The sequence below is a fragment of the Callospermophilus lateralis genome, chromosome 2, assembly GCF_048772815.1.
Source record: "Callospermophilus lateralis isolate mCalLat2 chromosome 2, mCalLat2.hap1, whole genome shotgun sequence".
NCBI lineage: Eukaryota > Metazoa > Chordata > Mammalia > Rodentia > Sciuridae > Callospermophilus > Callospermophilus lateralis.
Genome location: NC_135306.1, coordinates 119,040,085 through 119,059,075, shown reverse-complemented (window position 1 = coordinate 119,059,075; position 18,991 = coordinate 119,040,085). Strand labels below are relative to the sequence as shown.

General features: G+C 36.5%; 1 protein-coding gene across 1 annotated transcript in view; it reads left to right on the top strand.

Annotated features, from left to right (window-relative positions):
- Positions 1-18,991, top strand: part of Atm (ATM serine/threonine kinase) — a 157,510-nt gene that overhangs the window by 82,697 nt on the left and 55,822 nt on the right. Inside the window, exons 35-36 of the mRNA XM_076846443.2 lie at positions 8,810-8,951; positions 11,177-11,353. Coding sequence (XP_076702558.2) covers positions 8,810-8,951; positions 11,177-11,353 — 319 coding nt within the window. The remainder of the gene's footprint in view (positions 1-8,809; positions 8,952-11,176; positions 11,354-18,991) is intronic.

Sequence of the window (18,991 nt, the reverse complement as noted above, 5' to 3'; positions counted from 1 at the left end):
GGCATCCTAAAACAGAAAAAGCTGCTAGGCAATGAGAAATTACATTTTGAGAATTTTCCTTAGTAAGTGCTGTGGCAAAAATAAATCTAGAATAAGTGTCCACTATGACATGCACATAACACTGCTTACCAAATTGAGGAATATGAGTTACGTCCATTTGTCGGATTTGATTTGGTTTTAATCCACGGGGATTTACCCCTGATGGCAGAGATGGAGTGTGAATAACACACTTAGGGCATTGGCTTACAATCTGACGAGCTTGTTCTCTAGTAATATTAAATTTTTTACGTAAGCTAGAAGCATTTTGATGATGCAAGGAATGGAAAGCTAGTGCACAGTCATATGAAGACATCTGTTGACAAAAAGCTACGAGTCTGTCAATTTTGTTATTACTTGAGGCTAAAGGTCCTGGAAGATTAGTATGAGCTCGTATATGTCCTATGAAACATGGATATTTCCGCATTAGCACTGCCTTTTGTAAATTATGAAATAATTCAAATAACTCTTGTGATGAAGTATACCCAATAACTGAAGTTTCAATATTTTTAGTAACTCCGACTGCATATAAGCTGTCAGAATAAATATTAATAGGCTCATTTGCAAAGTAAGTTAAGGCACAAATCAGAGCTTGAAGCTCTGCTCTTTGGGCAGAAGTATAAGAAGTTTGTATTACCTCTGTGTGAACACGACTATAAAATCCTGCTTTACCTGAACTAGATCCATCAGTGAACACTGATAAGGCTTCATCTATAGGATGGGCACGAACAATCTTTGGAAAAATAAGTGACGTTAATGATGCAAATTGTATAATCTTATCACGAGGATAGTGACTATCTATCTGGCCACGAAAATTAGCAAAAGCTATTTGCCATGGGCTAGAAGTTTGAAAAAGCCAATTAATCTGTTGAACAGAAAATGGAATAATTATGATATCAGGTTTAGATCCAATTAATTGTAAAATCCTAGTTCTACCCTTAATTACTAATTGAGCTATAGAATCATGAAAAGGAATTAATGTTTTTTGAGGGGAGTGGGATAAATAAATCCACTCAATAACTCCTAATTTTTGCCATATGGCTCCTTTTGGTGTATGTTCAGTTGGAAATATTAATAAATACACCATTTCCTTAGGATCAACTCTAGTAAGCTGTGCATTTTTAATTGCATTTTCAACTTTCCTTAAAGCTGTTTTAGCCTCTAAAGTTAGCTGACGTGGAGAGGTTGGAGAAGGATTTCCTTGTAATATCTGAAATAAAGGACTTAACTCAGAAGTAGTTAGTTTTAAGGATGGCCTCAGCCAATTAATATCTCCTAATAGCTTTTGAAAATCATTAAGGGTATGTAACTCCTTAATTCTTATCTGAAGAATTTGAGGACGGATTGTACGTCCTTGAATTATCTGACCTAGATATTGAAAAGGAGACACTTTTTGAATTTTTTGAGGAGCTATGCGTAAACCCATTGCTGTAAGCGAAGTCTCTGACTGAGTAAAGATTTCTGAAAGTACCTCTGGATTAGCATGAGCCAATAATATTTCATCCATAAAATGAATAATATATGCATCAGGAAAGCTATTTCTTATGGGATCTATCGCCTGGTCTACGTATTTTTGGCACAGAGTAGGACTATTACGCATTCCCTGTGGGAGTACTTTCCAGCAATATCTTTTAACAGGTTTCTTAAAATTAATTGTTGGGACAGTGAAAGTAAATCTCTCACAATCTCCAGGATGTAACCTTATAGAGAAAAAACAGTCTTTTAAATCTATCACCATCAAGCTATAATCTAAAGGGATGGCTGTGGGAGAGGGAAGTCCTGGCTGCAAGGATCCCATAGGCTGAATTGCATGATTTATTGTCCTTAAATCCTGCAGCAATCTCCAATTTCCTGACCCCTTCCTAATAACAAAAATAGGTGTGTTCCAAGGACTAAGCGTTGGCTCTATATGACCAGCCTGAAGTTGTTCCTCAACTAACCTATGAATTATTTTAAGCTTTTCCCCTGAGATGGGCCACTGAGAAATCCATATAGGCTCCTCTGTGAGGCAAGTGATTTTTTCAGCTGTCTTAGGGATCGGGGAAGTACTCAGGGCCCCTAATAAAAATTTTGGCTTGGAGCATTTACTAATCTTTGTCGTGGAGACTGGTTTGTAAACAGATACTCTTCCTGAAGGGTCTCCTTATCATCTCCAGGAAAATACCTTTGACTAACTTCCTCAACTGACCTTATAGAGTTAGGAGTAACTAATAATAATCCCATTTTGGTTAAAATATCTCTTCCCCATAGATTAGCTGGTAAAGGTTCTGTGCTGTCGCCATTTTGAAATTGGGCTTTTAAGTCACGTGGCTGAGAAGAACTCTGAGCCCCTCTAGGAACCTCTTCCAGATTTTCCTCTCCAGGAAGATTGTCTACCTCCCTTGGAGGGCTCTCTAGGACTTCGGAAGTATCTCCTCTCTGATATTGTTCTCCATAATCTCCCTGTGGAGTAGCCTGATTTTGCAAGTTTAAATTTACATTTTTAACTTTGGGCTTGGTCCCTAGCCCTTTTGTTTTTATGGGGCTTAAAGGAAAAGGAATTAACTTAGCCTCAGGCGGATTTTCCATTTGAATAGACTTGATAGCCCCTTGAATGCCTTTTAGCAGGTCCTCAGAGGGCCACAAACTTTGGCCCATATATTCAAAAAGACAAACTTCCAAAGCCGTCCAGGTTCTCTGAATATTATCTATGCCTCCAGGTAATTCATTAGAAAGACAGACCTTTTGTAACTTTCTTCCTAATTTCTCCCAAGTAAGTAAATTTGGAGATTCTTGTTCACAAAACCAAGGACAATATTTACCTACAATCTCTAAGAATTGTAATAACTGAGCTTTCTTTATCTGTTTTCCTTTCTGATTAATTATACTGTCTAAAATAGTTACATTTCCTTATAGGTAGAAGTTGAATTTTTTATTTTAATTAATTTAACATCTCTTTCCTTCAATATCTTAAGGTACTTTTGTGACCCAAATTGTCACCACTTCCTTTTGTGACCCAAATTGTCACCACTTCCTTTTGTGACCCAAATTGTCACCACTTCCTTTATCTTTACTTTTTTCTTTATCTTTATAACGCGCGCTCCCACTCAATCTAGCTAATCTAGAATGCCCCCCTCGTGGGCGCCAATTCTACCATGCGGCCAGCGCAATGGTTTCATTAATGAGGTTCTTGGCATAAAAGTTAGCTAGCGAGATCGAAATAAACACACAGACTCAGTTACCTTTTTCTATGACCAGGTCCGAGACGGCTCCCCTCTCTGGTTTCCTCCACTAACCGCCCGGCAGGGCAGCTAGGATTACTCAGGGCTAACAGGAGAGAGAGCGAGCACGCCAGGGAGTAGCCTTTTATTGGGGAGCAAGAAATTCAGGGGAGAATTCCATCCAATGAAGGTTGAATGGGGGCCGCACTCCAAGGTCAGGGTCAGTGATTGGGCCTCCGGGGTCAGTGGTCAGTTACACCCCCACACGGACAGGTTCTCTCAACAGGAGAGGGCCGGGAAAGCTCCGACACAGCCAGAGCGCCTCAGACCCTAAACGGGAGTCACCCAGTCACGTGTGAGAATGGCTCCCGACATGCCAGCATAGCTGAGGAGGTCACGGGAGTGTTCCCTCCGCACCCACCGCCATATTCTCTCTCTACAACTAAAAAATATTGAAAAAACAAATGCATTTGATTTATGTGTATTGATTTTTATATAGAATTTTTATATAGAATGCATTCATTCTATATGTTTTCTGGTGGAATTTTTTGGGTCCTCTGAATATAGAACCATGTCGTCAGCAAATAATGATAGTTTGAGATTTTCTTTTCCTATTCATATTCCTTTAATTTCTTCTCTCTGTCTTATTGCTCTGGCTAGAGTTTCAAGGACTATGGTAAATAGATGTAGTGAAAGAGGGTGTCCCTGTTGTGGTCCAGTTTTTGGAAGGAATGCTTCCAATTTTTCTCCACTTAGAATGATGTTGGCCTTGGGCTTAGTACAATGTAGAGGTATGTTTCTAGTATCCCTACTTTTCCTGGTGTTTTGAACATGAAAGGGTATTGTATTTTGTCAAATTCTTTTTCTGCATCTATTGAGATGATCACATGATTCTTATTTAAGTCAGCTGATTTGATGAATTAATTTTATTGATTTCCGTATGTAGATCTAATTCTGCATCCCTGGAATTAACCCCACTTGATCATGCTGAGTTGTTTTTTTTTGTTTTTTTTGTTTTTTTTTTTTTAATCTGTTTTTGTATGTGATGTTCCAGAATTTTATTGAGAATTTTTGTACATGTGTTCATCAGGGATATTGTTCTGAAGTTTCCTTTCTTAATGTGTGCTTTGTTTGGTGTTAGCATCACGGTGATACTAGCCTCATAGAATGAATTTGGAAGGGTTCCCTCATTTTCTACTTCATGGAATAATTTTAGGAGTATTGGCATTAATTCTTCTTTAAAGGTCTTGTAGAATTTGGCTGAGAATCCATCTGGTCCTGGACTTTCCTTGGTTGATAGGCTTTGGATGGTATCTTCTATTTCATTGCTTGAAATTGATCTGTTTAAATTGTGTATATCTTCCTGATTCAGATTGGGAAGATCATATATCTATATAAATTTGTCAATGTCTTTGAGATTTTCTATTTTACTGGTGTATAAATTTTCAAAATATTTTCTAATTATATTCTGTATTTCAATAGTGTCTGTTATGATATTTCCTTTTTCATCATGAATTTATGTAATTTGTGTTTTCTCTCTCCTTTCCATTAGAGTGGCTAATGTTTTATCAATTTTATTTATTTTTTCAAAAAACCAACTTTTTATTTTGTCAATTTTTTGGATTGTTTCTTGTTTCAATTTCTTTGCTTTCATCTCTGATTTTGATTATTTCCTGTCTTCTAATGACTTTAGTGTTGATTTGTTTTTCTTTTTCCAGGGCTTTGAGATATAATGTCAGATCATTTATTCATTTACTTTCACTTGTTTTAATGAATGAGCTTAATACAATGAACTTCCTCTTAGGTGCCTTCATAGTGTCTCCTGCTGTTGGAATAGCTTCTATTTTTTATTTTATCATTGATTTCTAATTTTATTCCGTTAAGATCGGATAGAATGCAGGGTAGTATCTCTGTGTTTTTGTATTTGTTAAGACTTGCTTTGTGGCATAACATTTGGTCTGTTTTGGAGAAGGATCCATGTGCTGCTGAGAAAAAAGTGTATTCACTTGTTCAAGGGTGAAATATTCTATATATGTCTGTTACGTCTAAATTATTGATTGTATTATTTAGTTCTATAGTTTCTTTGTTTGTAAAATCTATCCAGTGGTTAGAGAGGTGTGTTAAAGTCACCAGTATTATTGTGTTGTGTTCTTTTTAATTCTTGAAATTGAGAAATTGTTCCATTTATGTAGGTGCTTCATTGTTTGGGACATAAATATTTACAATTGTTATGTCTTATTGATACATGATTCCCTTAAGCAGTATGAAATGTCCTTCTTTATCCCTTCTGACAAATTTGCTTTGAAGTCCACTTTATGTGATATGAGGTTGTAAACTGCTGCTTGTTTACACAGTCCATGTGAGTTGTAGGGTTTTTCCTATCCTTTTACCTTCAGTCTGTGGATGTCTTTTCCTGTGAGATGAGTTTCTTGAAGGCAGCATATGTTGGATTTTGTTTGTTATTCCAATATGCCCATGTGTCTTTTTTATTAATGTGTTTAGGCCATTAATATGCCGAGTTTTTGAAATATGGCTTGTATTTCCGGTCATTTTGGTTTATTTTTGGTTTTTTAACTTGACTTGGTTTCTCCTTTGATTGGCTTTTCCTTTAGTGTAGTTTCTCTCTTTGCTGATTTTTATTGTTGTTTTTTATTTCCTCTTCGCAGAATATTTTACTGAGAATGTTCTGCAGTGCAGGCTTTCTCATTATGAATTCTTTCAACTTTTGTTTATCATGGAAGATTTTTATTTCATCATCAAATCTGAAGCTTAATTTTGCTGGATATAAGATTCTTGATTGGCATTCATTACCTTTCAGAGCTTGATATATGTTGTTCCAGGGTCTGGATTGAGAAATCTGCTGAGATCCGAATTGGTTTCCCCCGTATATGTAATCTGAAATTTTTCTCCTACGGCTTTTCAAATTCTATCCTTATCCTGTATGCCAGGCATTTTCATTATATGTGCCTCAGTGTGGATCTGTTGTAATTTTGTACATTTGATGTAAGCCTCTTGCATTTGATTTTCCATTTTATTCTTTAGGTTTGGGAATTTTTCTGATATTATTTTATTGAAAAGATTGTGCATTCCTTTGGTTTGTATCTCTGTGCCTTCCTCTATCCCAATACATCTTATATTTGGTCCCATAATTCTTGGAGGTTCTGTTAATGGTTCCTGACCATCCTCACTGTGTGGTCAGTTTTGTTTTCAAGATTATATATTTTGTCTTCATTGTCTGATGTTCTGTCTTCCAAGTGATCTAGTCTGTTGGTGATGCTTTCTATTGAATATTTTATTTGGTTTATTGTTTACTCCATTTCAAGGATTTGTTTAGTGTTTCTTTTAGAATCTCTCTTTCTTGAAGTAATCGTTGGCTACCTGTATTTGCTCTATTATCTCTTTATTGGAATGATCCTTTGTTGCCTGTACTTGCTCTCTTATATCTTTCATTAATTTGCAGATCATTTAAATTATGTACATTCTGAACTGCTTCTTTGACATTTCTTCTACTGTGCTATCAAAGGATTCTATTATTGTATCATCTTGGTTTGTTTGTGGCACGTTATTCCCTTTTCTTTTCATGTTGTCAGTCTTTCTCTCCCTAGCAGTGGGGATCCAAGGTGTTAACAGTTTCTACCCTATAATCTTATACTGTCCCTGCAGGTTTTCCATATCTTGCCTTTAAGAGGGAGATCAGTATCAACACCAACCAATGCAAACATATGCCACCTTAAATCAAATAGTTCTGTTTAGATGATTACACATTTGTTGAATTCAACAGAAGTGATGTGTTCAATTATTATTTGCAATATAAACAGTATATTTTCAAAAGGGTCTACCATTTCTACTTGTGGGCGCAGAGAGAAGGGAGGATGTAGGGTGTGATGTTTTTCAGATAGGAGGTGAGAGTATAGCTGTATTACATCAAAGGAGGAGTTAGAGTGGAATCAAAAGAATTTTCCTGTTACCATAAAAGTGAAAGAGGTGACCCTGTGCAAGGCTCTCTCCTGCCTCTGCAACAAGATGGTATGTATTAGCACACCTAGCAGGGATACCTCTGGTGCAGGAGCTTTGTTGATGATCTTCCAGGTCCTGTCTGTTGTCCTTAGATGGAAGCAGCCATGTTCCCAGTTGGTGGCTGCAGTAGCGTTAAACCTGTAAGTACCTTGGTGTTGGGCATCCAGGTTCCAGCTGGTATCCCAAGATGTATGGCTCCCCAACTAGAGATGGTTTTGGCGGCAGCTCAGGTAACTCAAGATGGCGGTGGAGGTGTCCCAAGATGGAGGCTACCACTTTCATAAATGAGGCTGAAAAGGCAGGCAGTGCCATAGTGTTGGACAGCCTGTTCAGGATTGTAGCACTGTGGCCTGTGGTGCTGTGGAAGGCAGCTGTCTCCGGACCCTATCCAGTGTCCCAAGGTGGAAGTGGGCCAGGGGAACCACTCCTTGGTAGATAGGGAACCACTGCGTAGTTACCTATGGGCATAGACATTCCCTTGCAGAGGTGTAGCTCTGCAGGGCAGTCTTGAACCCTTAGTGTAGTTTAAATTTGCATTTCTATGATTGCCACGGATGTTGAACTTTTATGTATTTAGTGGCCATTAGTGTTTCTCCTCTTGAGAAGTTTCTGATTACTTTTTTGCCCACTTATTGATTGGGTTATCTGTTTTTCTGATGTTAAGTTTTTTTTAGTTTTGTATATTCTGAAAATTAATCCCCTATCAGAGGTGTAGTTGGCCAAGATTTTCTCCCATTTTATAAGGTCTTTCTTCATGCTCTTAATTGTTTCCTTTGCTGTGCACAAGTTTTTTAGCCCGATGTCATCCCATTTATTGATTCTTGGTTTTATTTCTTGTGCTTTGGGGGAGCTGCATTTGTTTTAAACCAAGAAACCTAAAAGAAATTAAGTACTTATTTGATGATTAATTATCATTGCATTTTCAGACTTAATCATCATTTTTGTCATTTGTTATGTTTATAGTACTCTTGTATTGCAACCCTCATTTTCCTCATTTTTTGTTTTTTTTCCCTCCTTTTTGTAAAAGAGAATGACCTTCACTTTTTTATTAGAGATTTTAGCTATCTTTACTTAATGATTCTCATCTAGATTTGGTCATAATCATTGTGTACATGCTACCGCTTGTTTAATTTTTTTGTTTGCATGTATTTCTTACTTGGGATAAAACAACATTTTGCTTCATCATAAATTATTTATATCTCCAGGAAAAATTTGATTCAAATATTTTTTACTTAGGTGAATCAGTATTTTGTTATTCTTACTAAAGTTTATTCGGATTGTTATTTCCAAGTATTTCTTATTTATGAATCCCTTGAATTTATGGTCATTATTTGAACATTATTATATTGAATGAAGAGAATTGCTATTACAGTGATTAGTAATTTTAGTTTACTGAAGGAATGTTAAAAATCCTTTGATATTTTTACTTGGATGTAGAGTTTTAAATGTGTAAAACTTTGTAATATAAATTTAAGTTTCAATTTTTTATTTTTTCAGTGGAGATTGTTTACATTTAAGATTAATAAGTGAAGTACATGTGTTTTTGTGTTTTTCAGTGTCAGAGTTCGATCAGCTGCTGTTACCTGTTTGAAAAACATTTTAGCTACAAAGACTGGACATCGTTTCTGGGAGATTTATAAGACGAGAGCAGATCCCTTGCTCACCTATCTACAGCCTTTTAGAACATCAAGAAAAAAGGTCTCTGAAGTAATAAATTTTTATTGAATATCCACTATGTTTAGAGTATTAGTATTTTATTTGAATTATGCATGTCAACTTTCTTAAAATAATAATATAATACCACATGGGTTTTCCTAGAATTAATTTAAACTGTACTTTTTGAGTCTAGGGGATTTGTCATTCTTTTTTATGACAGTGTGAGAAAACTGATATAGATAACCTAGGCATGTAGGGTTGAGTTGGGGATAGGGGAAATTATGAGTGATGTGCCTTTTTGTCTTAGCAATAGAAAACCTTTTTATTCCATAAACACTATTGATTCTCGAAAGAAAGCATTTATTTCCATAGGAAGTTAACATATCATAATCCCTAGTAGAATATAAGATAACGTCATAATTTTATAATAATAATATAATAAATCAGTAATTTTAATCTCCCTTTTCCCCTGTTGATATCATTACAAGGTTCTACTAAAAACACTCTGAAGGATATTTAAGAATCGTAAATGTTTCTTGTTTCTTTTTTTTAAAGTGATTGAGGAATATACAGTTGAATTTCTGCCAATTAAATTTTAGGGCATATACCCATCATTAAAGTAGTACTTTTAATGATTCATAATTTTGGTCATAGTAAAATTTACTACTAATAATAAGGCTTAATTAATGAAACTAGTGAAAGAATCTGTAAAGCACTGTAATTTTTTATTTTGGATGAGTTTTTTCGTTTTGTTTTTTTGCAAGACTTGACATTGAGCCTTGGAGCAGGCAACCACTGAGCTACATCTCCAGCCCTTTTAATTTTTTGAGACAGGGACTCATTAAGTTTCTCAAGTTGTCCTCATCACTGTTTATAGCAGCACAATTTACAGTAATGAAGCTATGGAAACAACCTAGGTGTTCTTCAGTCCATGAGTAGATGAAGGAAGAAATATGTTTTATGTGATGGTAAAGGGATGGATCTGGAGATTATCAGGCTAAGTGAAATAAGCCAATCCCCCAAAACTTAAAGGTTGAGTGTTTGCTCTGAAATGTAGAGGATAACCCAAAATATGAGGGCTCTGTAGGTGTGGGGAGAAAGAGAAAGGGGAGTGGGAATCTCATCAAAATAGATGAATGGGGCTGGAGTTGTAATTCAGTGGTAGAGCACTTGCCTAGCATGTGTGAGGCACTGGGTTGGATTCTCAGCACTGCATATAAATAAATAAACAAATAATAAAACTCTATCAACACTAAACATATATTTACAAAAAAAGAGAGGAAATAAGTAGAGTAAATGAAGGGAATTGAAGAGGAGGAATTAAGGATGGGGAAAGGGAAGAATATTGGAATGAATCTGTCTGAACTATTGTATGTTCATGCATGAATATAGCCAATGAATCCCAACATCAAATATATCTACAAGATACCAGTTTTTAAAAACTATAAAATTTGGGCTGAGGCTGTAGTTCAGTGGCAGAGCACTTGCCTAACATGCATGAGATACTGGGTTTGATCCTCAGCACCCTAAAAATAAATAAATAAATAAATAAATAAATAAATAAAATAAAGGCATCCTGTCCATCTACAGCTACAAAAATAAAAATAAAAAACTATTAAATTTCAGAAAGATCAGTAGAGTAGAAAGGGAGGAGAAGAGGAGGGAGAAAAGGAGTTTCTGGGACTGAATTAGAGCAAATTACATTCCATGTTTTTGTGATTATGTCAAAATATATCCTAACATTTTATATAATTTTAAAAAATCAATTAAAAGTTTTTTTATAAAGAATAGCAGAAAAGTTCCTGTTCCCCTAAAGCATGTTGGTTTGTAGTAGAAAGCAGCACATCTGCCCTGAACAGACTTAGCAACAGGAATCAAGACAACTCAGAGGATACTTTGTGAACTGTTGACATAGTTAAATAGAAAAATGATTTTGAAAAATCTCATTTTATTTTAATTCAACTTTAAAGGGTAGAGTTGGGCCGGCTTTTGTACATGAGACAGATGAAGCAGAAAATTGGTGATATATATAAGATATGCTGATAGTGATAGATGACTGTAGAGCCCATGTTTTCTTGCTTCCTAGACCAGTCATTTTTCACCATTTCATATAAATTCATTTTAATTTAAAAAGGTAACTATTGCGTCTGGATTTAGTTTTAAGTATATTTAGTTTTATTTGGATACAGATTTATATCTAGATAGTCATTTTACACAGGAAAGGTAAAATAATTTTCTGATTCTCTTATTTATACTTTGTGATCTAGTTTTTAGAAGTACCCAGTCTTGATAAAGAAAACCCTTTTGAACGGCTGGATGATCCGAATCTTTGGATTCCTCAAAGTGAAAATCATGACATTTGGATAAAGACATTGACTTGTGCTTTTTTGGACAGTGGAGGCTCAAAAAGTGAAGTTCTTCAATTATTAAAGCCAATGTGTGAAGTAAGAAGATTAATTAATCTAATGGAATTCCTTTGTTTTTTCTTTGCTTTTCTCATTCTCCTTGACTTCTGTGTACACAATCATGGCTGTGCAGCTAAAAGAGTATTCTGGTATTGCATATCATCTCCAATTGTCTTTATGCAGTATCACCCACATCATCCACAATTAGCTGCTGTAAATTGATTAAATTAGGCATCTTTGGTCCTAACACTAAGTTTCACGTTTTCAGTGACAACACACTAAATGAGTTCTAAAAGGTGCCCTGAGCAATTTGTTACTAATTATAATTTAAATATTAGTGATGGTAATTTATTTATATTAACCAAAAGTCAACTCTTAACTTTGTTTACTTCTGTTAAAATCAATGTCATTTACTCTCTGTAATATGCTTTTTTGAGTGAATGAAGGGTAAGGACAATAGTTAGAATTGCTTTTTTTTTTTTTTTCAATTAATTATAGTAAAGAGTACACTTATGTACCACATCAAACAACAATTTCATAGTCTCCATAGGGCTGAGGATGTGTAGTAGAGTCTGTGATTGACATGTGCAAGGTCCTTGTTTCAATCCCTAACACCAAAATAATTTTTTAAAAAAGGTTTTTTGTTTGTTTTGGGTGCTGGGCATTGAATCCAGGGGCACTTTTCCACTGAACTACATTACCATTCCTTTTTATTTTATATTTTGAGATGCAGTCTTGTTGAGTTCCTCAGCTGGCCTCAAACGTGTGATCCTCCTGCCTAAGCCTCTTGAGTTGCTGGAATTAGAGTCATGCTCACCACACTCGGCTTTTACAGAATTTTAAAATCAAATATGTAATTCAAAACACAATAATGACTGTAAGACCTAGAGGTTAACTCAACTTATAGTACTATTAAACATGATTTAACAGAAATATAAAACCAAATTATCTGGCTAAGATAAGTATTTACCAATTAAATTTTATCAGTAGAGGAATAATTTGGTAAAGCACCTATGTTGAAAGAAGTGTAATAATCCCATCAGCTCAGGAGGCTGAGATAGGAGAATTGAGAATTCAGAGCCCACCTCAGCAAAAGTGAGGTGCTAAGCAACTCAATGAGACCCTGTCTCTAAATAAAATACAAAATAGGGCTGGGGGTGTGGCTAAGTGGTGGAGTGCCCCTGGGTTCAATCCCCAGTATGCCCCCCCTCCAAAAAAAAAAAAGCAGTTCTTATTTTCTGCTGAGAAAATAGAGTAGTGAATAAATCATCACCTTTTCTGTAATACTACAGTATACTCAGAACAGTTCATCAGAGTGGTATCTATGGCATACATACAACTTTTTTCTCATTAGTAAACAAAACCAAGATTTTTATGACATTTTGACTTTGAGCCAAGACATAAACTAATTCCTACTACCTTAAATTTATAGTTCCAAAATTGGCTTTTGGAATTGTCTTTAGTTAAAAGGGAAAAAGTGTACCATTGGTAATCTACAATGTGTCTTTTATGTGGAATTGATTTTTTTAAATTAATTATTTTAATTATGTATGACAGTGGAATGCATTACAATTCTTTCTTTTTTAATAAAGAAAAATGATAAGATTTATTTGGAAATTCACAGTTTCTAATGGCACCACAGCTCCGTAGTTACAAACTGAAAGTCCTCTTTCCACAACAGATGGTGTGACTTCCTATTCTGCCTCTGTTGTCATCTAGATCTTTTTTCAAGGGCTTCTATACAATCTGGCCCTTTTGCTCTGAATGGCTAATTGTACAGACTGAACAAAAACAATTTAATCTCCTAAAACATACTGTTAACCTAAAGCAGCAACACAAAAGGTCAATTCTCTCCCTTTTAAAAAGAAACGTGTTCCACTTTCACTCGTTACTATACAGGAACAAACTGTGAAATCACTATTCAAATATAGTCACTGCCAAATATTTTTTAAAAGAAAAAAAACACAAATGAAGACGAACATTGATGTAACACATACATATCTCTGCACTTGTGATCAATACAAAGCAAATATCAAGGAATCACAATCCCCCAGACTTGACCAGCCAGACCTGTGGGACAAACCCACTGGCAGCTCTGTGTGGGTGCATAGGTGTGTGCACAGTGACCATGTCTTAATGCACTTGAATTCAGCTGCCAAATCTGCAGTTTAATATATATTTGTACAAATGGAAAACAGTGATGTGAAAGGTTGGAAGATTAGTGTTATTGTAATATATCTAATGAAATGTTCACAAGTAGCTGTGTTTAAAGGCAAATTTATAAAAAAAATTTGCAAATACTAGTCATTTGCATGAAAAGAACTTGTTGCTTTTCCCCCCCCTCATTGAGTTAGTAACTGTGGAAAAAGTAATCCATTCCAAATAAGATAAACGAAAATAACATCAAGAGCATCACTATTTACCTAAAAGAACAGATTTAAAAGTTCCAGCAAGTGTTTATTTCCAGTGAGTTTGCACAACAGACCTAGCTGGCAAGTCTTTAGGCTCTTCACACTGTCTGACCCACACTGCTGAGCTTCAGACACAGACCACCCCAAAACCTTGTAGTGTTTGCAGCTTCAAAAACCTAAAAAGTTGGAAAAGAAATCAAATGACTGAAAAAGTTCTCCCTCCTCTTCCAGTGGCATTATAAATAGACAAAAGGCACATAAATAGGGGAAGGTGCAAGATACAATTCTTGTTATTACACATATACAGCACAATTTTTCATATTTCTGGTTGTATACAAAGTATATTCACACCAATTTGTGTCTTTTTTTTTTTTTTTTGGTAAGTTCTTTTTTTTTTAATTGGTTGTTCAGAACATTACAAAGCTCTTGACATATCATATTTCATACATTAGATTCAAGTGGGTTATGAACTCCCATTTTTACCCCAAATACAGATTGCAGAATCACATTGTTTACACATCCACGTTTTTACATAATGCCATATTAGTGACTGTTGTATTCTGCTACCTTTCCTATCCTCTACTATCCATCCTTCCCTCCCCTCCCATCTTCTCTCTCTACCCCATCTGCTGTAATTCAATTCTCTCCCTTGTTTTTTTTCCCCTTTCCCCTCACAACCTCTTATATGTAATTTTGTATAACCATGAGGGTCTCCTTCCATTTCCATGCAGTTTCCCTTCTCTCTCCCTTTCCCTCCCACCTCTCGTCCCTGTTTAATGTTAATCTTTTCCTCATGCTCTTCCTCCCTGCTCTGTTCTTAGTTGCTCTTCTTATATCAAAGAAGACATTTGGTATTTGTTTTTTAGGGATTGGCTAGCTTCACTTAGCATAATCTGCTCTAATGCCATCCATTTCCCTGCAAATTCCATGATTTTGTCATTTTTTTTTAGTACTGTGTAATACTCCTCCTCTTGTAGTGTTTTGCTCAAAATGCCTTGCAGTGCTGGTTTTCTGGCTGCGAATTCTTTTAACTTTTGTTTATAGTGAAATATTTTAATTTCATTGTCAAATCTGAAGCTTAATTTTGCTGGATACAATATTCTTGGTTGGAATCCATTATTTTTCAGCATTTGAAATATGTTGTTCCAGGATCTTCTCGCTTTCAAAGTCTGTGATGATAAATCAGCCATTAACCTAATTGGTTTACCCCTGAATGTAATCTGCCTCCTTTCTCTTGTAGCTTTTAATATTCTCTCCTTGTTCTGTATGTTGGATATCTTCATAATTATGTGTCTTGGAATTCGTCTATTATGGTTTTGTATGTTTGGGGTCCTGTAGGCTTCCAGGATTTCGCAGTCCATTCCATCTTTTATATCTGGGAAGTTTTCTAAGATTATTTCATTCAACAGATTGTTCATTCCTTTGGTTTGAACCTCTATGCCTTCTTCTATCCCAATGACTCTCAAGTTTGGTTTTTTTATGACATCCCATATCTCTTGGATAGATTGCTTGTGATTTCTTACCATCCTTTCTGCGTTGACTATATTCTTTTCGAGTTGATAAACTTTGTCTTCATTATCTGATGTTCTGACTTCTATTTGATCTAGTCTATTTGTCATATTCTCATTTGAGTTTTTAATTTGGTTTATGGTTTCCTGCATTTCTAGGATTACTGTTTGATTTTTTTTTCAAGCTCTGTCTCCTGGTAGAGTTCTTTCTCTGTCCATTTTTCTGATGCCTCTAGGTTCTCCTATAAATTTAAGTTGTCCCGCATTGTTTGTTTGTAATCCTTTTTTCCCTTGTATTTTCATGTTTTTCACATTACTTTGCAACTCTGTTTAACTGCTGTGTTTCTGTTTTCTCCTATAAATTTGTTTTGGTTTTGTATATCTCTGTGGTCTCTCCTTTGTGGTGGGAGACCATGCCTGGAAATGTTGGGCTTTATTGTACTTTAAAGCTGATTCATTCAATTCATAAAAGGCTTACGGATTCTGTATGCATATAGTGATTTGTTGTTTGATCCTAGGACTTTATGTTTAGGTTAGGTGCTATGACGGTATGAAGGTTAGTATGTGTTGGCTACTTTGGAAGATTGCTCTACTGAAGGGGGATATTAACAGGCGATTGGATTAGGGTATTTGGTAATAACTAGGTATTTAGGAGCCCTATAGATAGCCTCGAAACAATCACCTATTTGCATTTAGACAATTACAGGTAATGGAAGACATAATGCTTGGGATGAAAGTTGGAGGGAAGGGGAAGGAAGGAACTCTTAAAAAGAAAGAGGGAGAGAGAAATAGGTAGAATAGAGGAGAATGGGAAGAACAATAAAACTTGAAAAGGGAAAGAATGAAGGAAGGAAATGAGGAGAAAAAAAGTAATAAAATAGAAAATAAAAAATAGAAATTAAAAAAAAATGAAGTCTTAGAGATCCATTTTCTTCTTCCAGTAGGCGGAGCTGTGCCCTCTGAGCCGAGCTTCTGCCCTTTATGTGCGAACAGCAATCCCTGTATGGCGGCTCCTGGGAGTCTCTCAATCCTGTTATTCCAGAGCTGTTTCTCTTCTCCTGCCCCTCCCCCCTTCCTCCTGTCAGCCAGCTAGACCTCCCACCCCCTTGCCGGAGGCACTTTCCAAGGATCTGGTTACACTTGCAGCCCCACTGCGTGCCCTATTTCCCATATGACTGAGCACTCTCTCTGTCATTCATCCAAGCCCCAGTGCTGTGGAGCGGTGATCTGGGAACCGACAGTTTAATTTGTCCGGACCCCTTTGGTGGGCACGCCCCCCGGGAACTGGCAGCTAAGACCTTGGGTGTTGCCGCTGGTGGTAAGGGGATCGAGAATCCCCTCTGCTTCCCTTGGCCCCTACAGTCACGCCCACACCGCTGGTGGTCGGGGGAGTTGGGGGTCGGGAGTCTCCTCCGTTTCCCTCGGCCCCTACAGTCACGCCCACAGAGAGATTTTTGAGGTTTCCCGGCTGTATGTATCTGGTGGGGGTGGGAGTGACACACCTGCTAAAGCCTATTCCGCTGGGAAGGAATCCCGTCCGCTGACCTCTGGTGACGTCACCTCGCTGCTATGGCGGGCCCCAGAGTCCTTGCTGGAGTGTCCGAAGGGAGGGGTGCATTTGGCCTGTCTCTGGTCTGACCCCGTCTTGGTTGGTTTCGGTTCCGGTTCGCTGTTTCATGAAGGCTTGATTAGCGACCTCTTTGTAGGGTCCCTACGCCCCGCCTGCTGAACCCCCTCCTACTGTGCTGGTCTCTGCGCAGCAGTGGCGGATGGCGGGTCCTGACCTCCGCGCTGCGTGGCAGAGATTCACTCGTCTGGGGCAAACTGTCACCTCCAAGAATTCTACAAATTCACCAGCAGGTCTCACTTCAGCGGAATTTTGCTAGAAGTTTCTCATCAGGTAGAATCTGAACGTATTTATGCGTCTCTCTGTCCCCATTATTGAGGAGGTACTGAAAGTGCTGCCTCCCCGCCCGCCGCCATGTTGGGTTCCCCTCCAATTTGTGTCTTCACACATGTACTTTGGATAATAATATCCATCACATTCCACCATCATTTCTAACCCCATGCCTCCTCCCTTCCCCTCCCACCCCTCTGCCCTATCTAGAGTTTATCTATTCCATTTGTTGAGCCAACCTTGCATCCCTGGGATGAATCCCACTTGATCGTGGTGCATGATCTTTTTGATATGTTTTTGTATTTGATTTGCCAGAATTTTATTGAGAACTTTTGAATCTATGTTCATTAGTGATATTGGTCTGAAGTTTTCTTTTTTTGATATGTCTTTGCCTAATTTTGGAATCAGGGTGATATTGGCCTCATAGAATGAGTTTGGAATTACCACCTCTTTTTCTCAATTGAAGAGTATTGGTATTAGTTCTTCTTTAAAAGTCTCGTAGAACTCGGCTGTGTATCAGTCCGGACCTGGGCTTTTCTTGGTTGGTAGACTTCTGATGGAATCTTCTATTTCATCACTTGAAATTGGTTTTTTAGATTGTGTATATGATCCTGATTCAATTTGGGAAAATCATGACTCTAAAAATTTGTCAGTGCCCTCAATATTTTCTATTTTATTGGAATACAAGTTTTCTAAATAATTTCTAATTATCTTCTATAGTGTCTGTTGTGATATTTCCTTTTTCATCATGTATGTTAGTAATTTGAGTTTTCTCCTTCTCTTTGTTAGCATGGCTAAGGGTCTGTCAATTTTATTTATTTTTTTCAAAGGACCTTTTGTTCTGCCAATTTTTTCAATTGTTTCTTTTGTTTTAGTGTCATTGATTTCTGTTCTGATTTTAATTATTTTCTGCTTTTGGTGTAATTTGTTCTTTTTCTAGGGCTTTGAGATGTAATTCATTTATTTGTTGACTTTTTCTTCTTTTAAGGAATGAACTTCATGCCATGAACTTTCCTCTTATTTTGTCATTGATTTCTGATTTCATTCCATTATGATCTGATAGAATGCAGGGTAGTATCTCTACTTTTTTATATTTACTAAGAGTTACTTTGTGGCATAATATGTGGTCTATTTTAGAATAGGATTCATGTGCTGCTGAGTAGAAAGTCTATTCTCTCGTGGAAGGATGAAATAGTCTATATGTGTCAGTTAAGTCTTAAGTTATTGATTGTATTATTGAGGTCTAGTTTTTTTGTTCAGTTTTTGTTTGGAAGATCTATCTACTGATGAAAGATCTACCTAGTGTATTAAAGTCATCCAAAATTATTGTGTTGTGGTCTATTTTGACTCTTGAACTTGAGAAGAGTTTGTTTAATGAACATAGATGCTCCATTGTTTAGGGCATATATATATTTATAATCGCTAAGTCTTGTTGGTTTATGGTTCCCTTGAGCAGTATGTAGTATCCTTCTTTATTCTTTTTGATTGACTTTAATTTTAAGTCTACTTTATTTTTTATGAGGATCGAAATCCCTGCTTGCTTCCACAGCCCATGTGACTGGTATGATTTTTCCCAATCCTTCACCTTCGGTCTTTGGATGTCTTTTCCTATGAGATGAGTCTCTTGGAGGCAGCATATTGTTGGGTCTTTTTTTTTTTTAAATCCAGTCTTCCAGTCTGTGTCTTTTGATTGGTGAGTTTAGGCCATTAACACTCAGGGTTATTATTGAGACATGATCTGTATTCCCAGCCATTTTTGTTTATTTTTGGTATTTAATGTGACTTGGTGTCTCCTCTGATTATATTTTCCTTTAGTGTAATACCTCCCTCTGCTGATTTTTTTTTTTTCATTTCCTCCTCT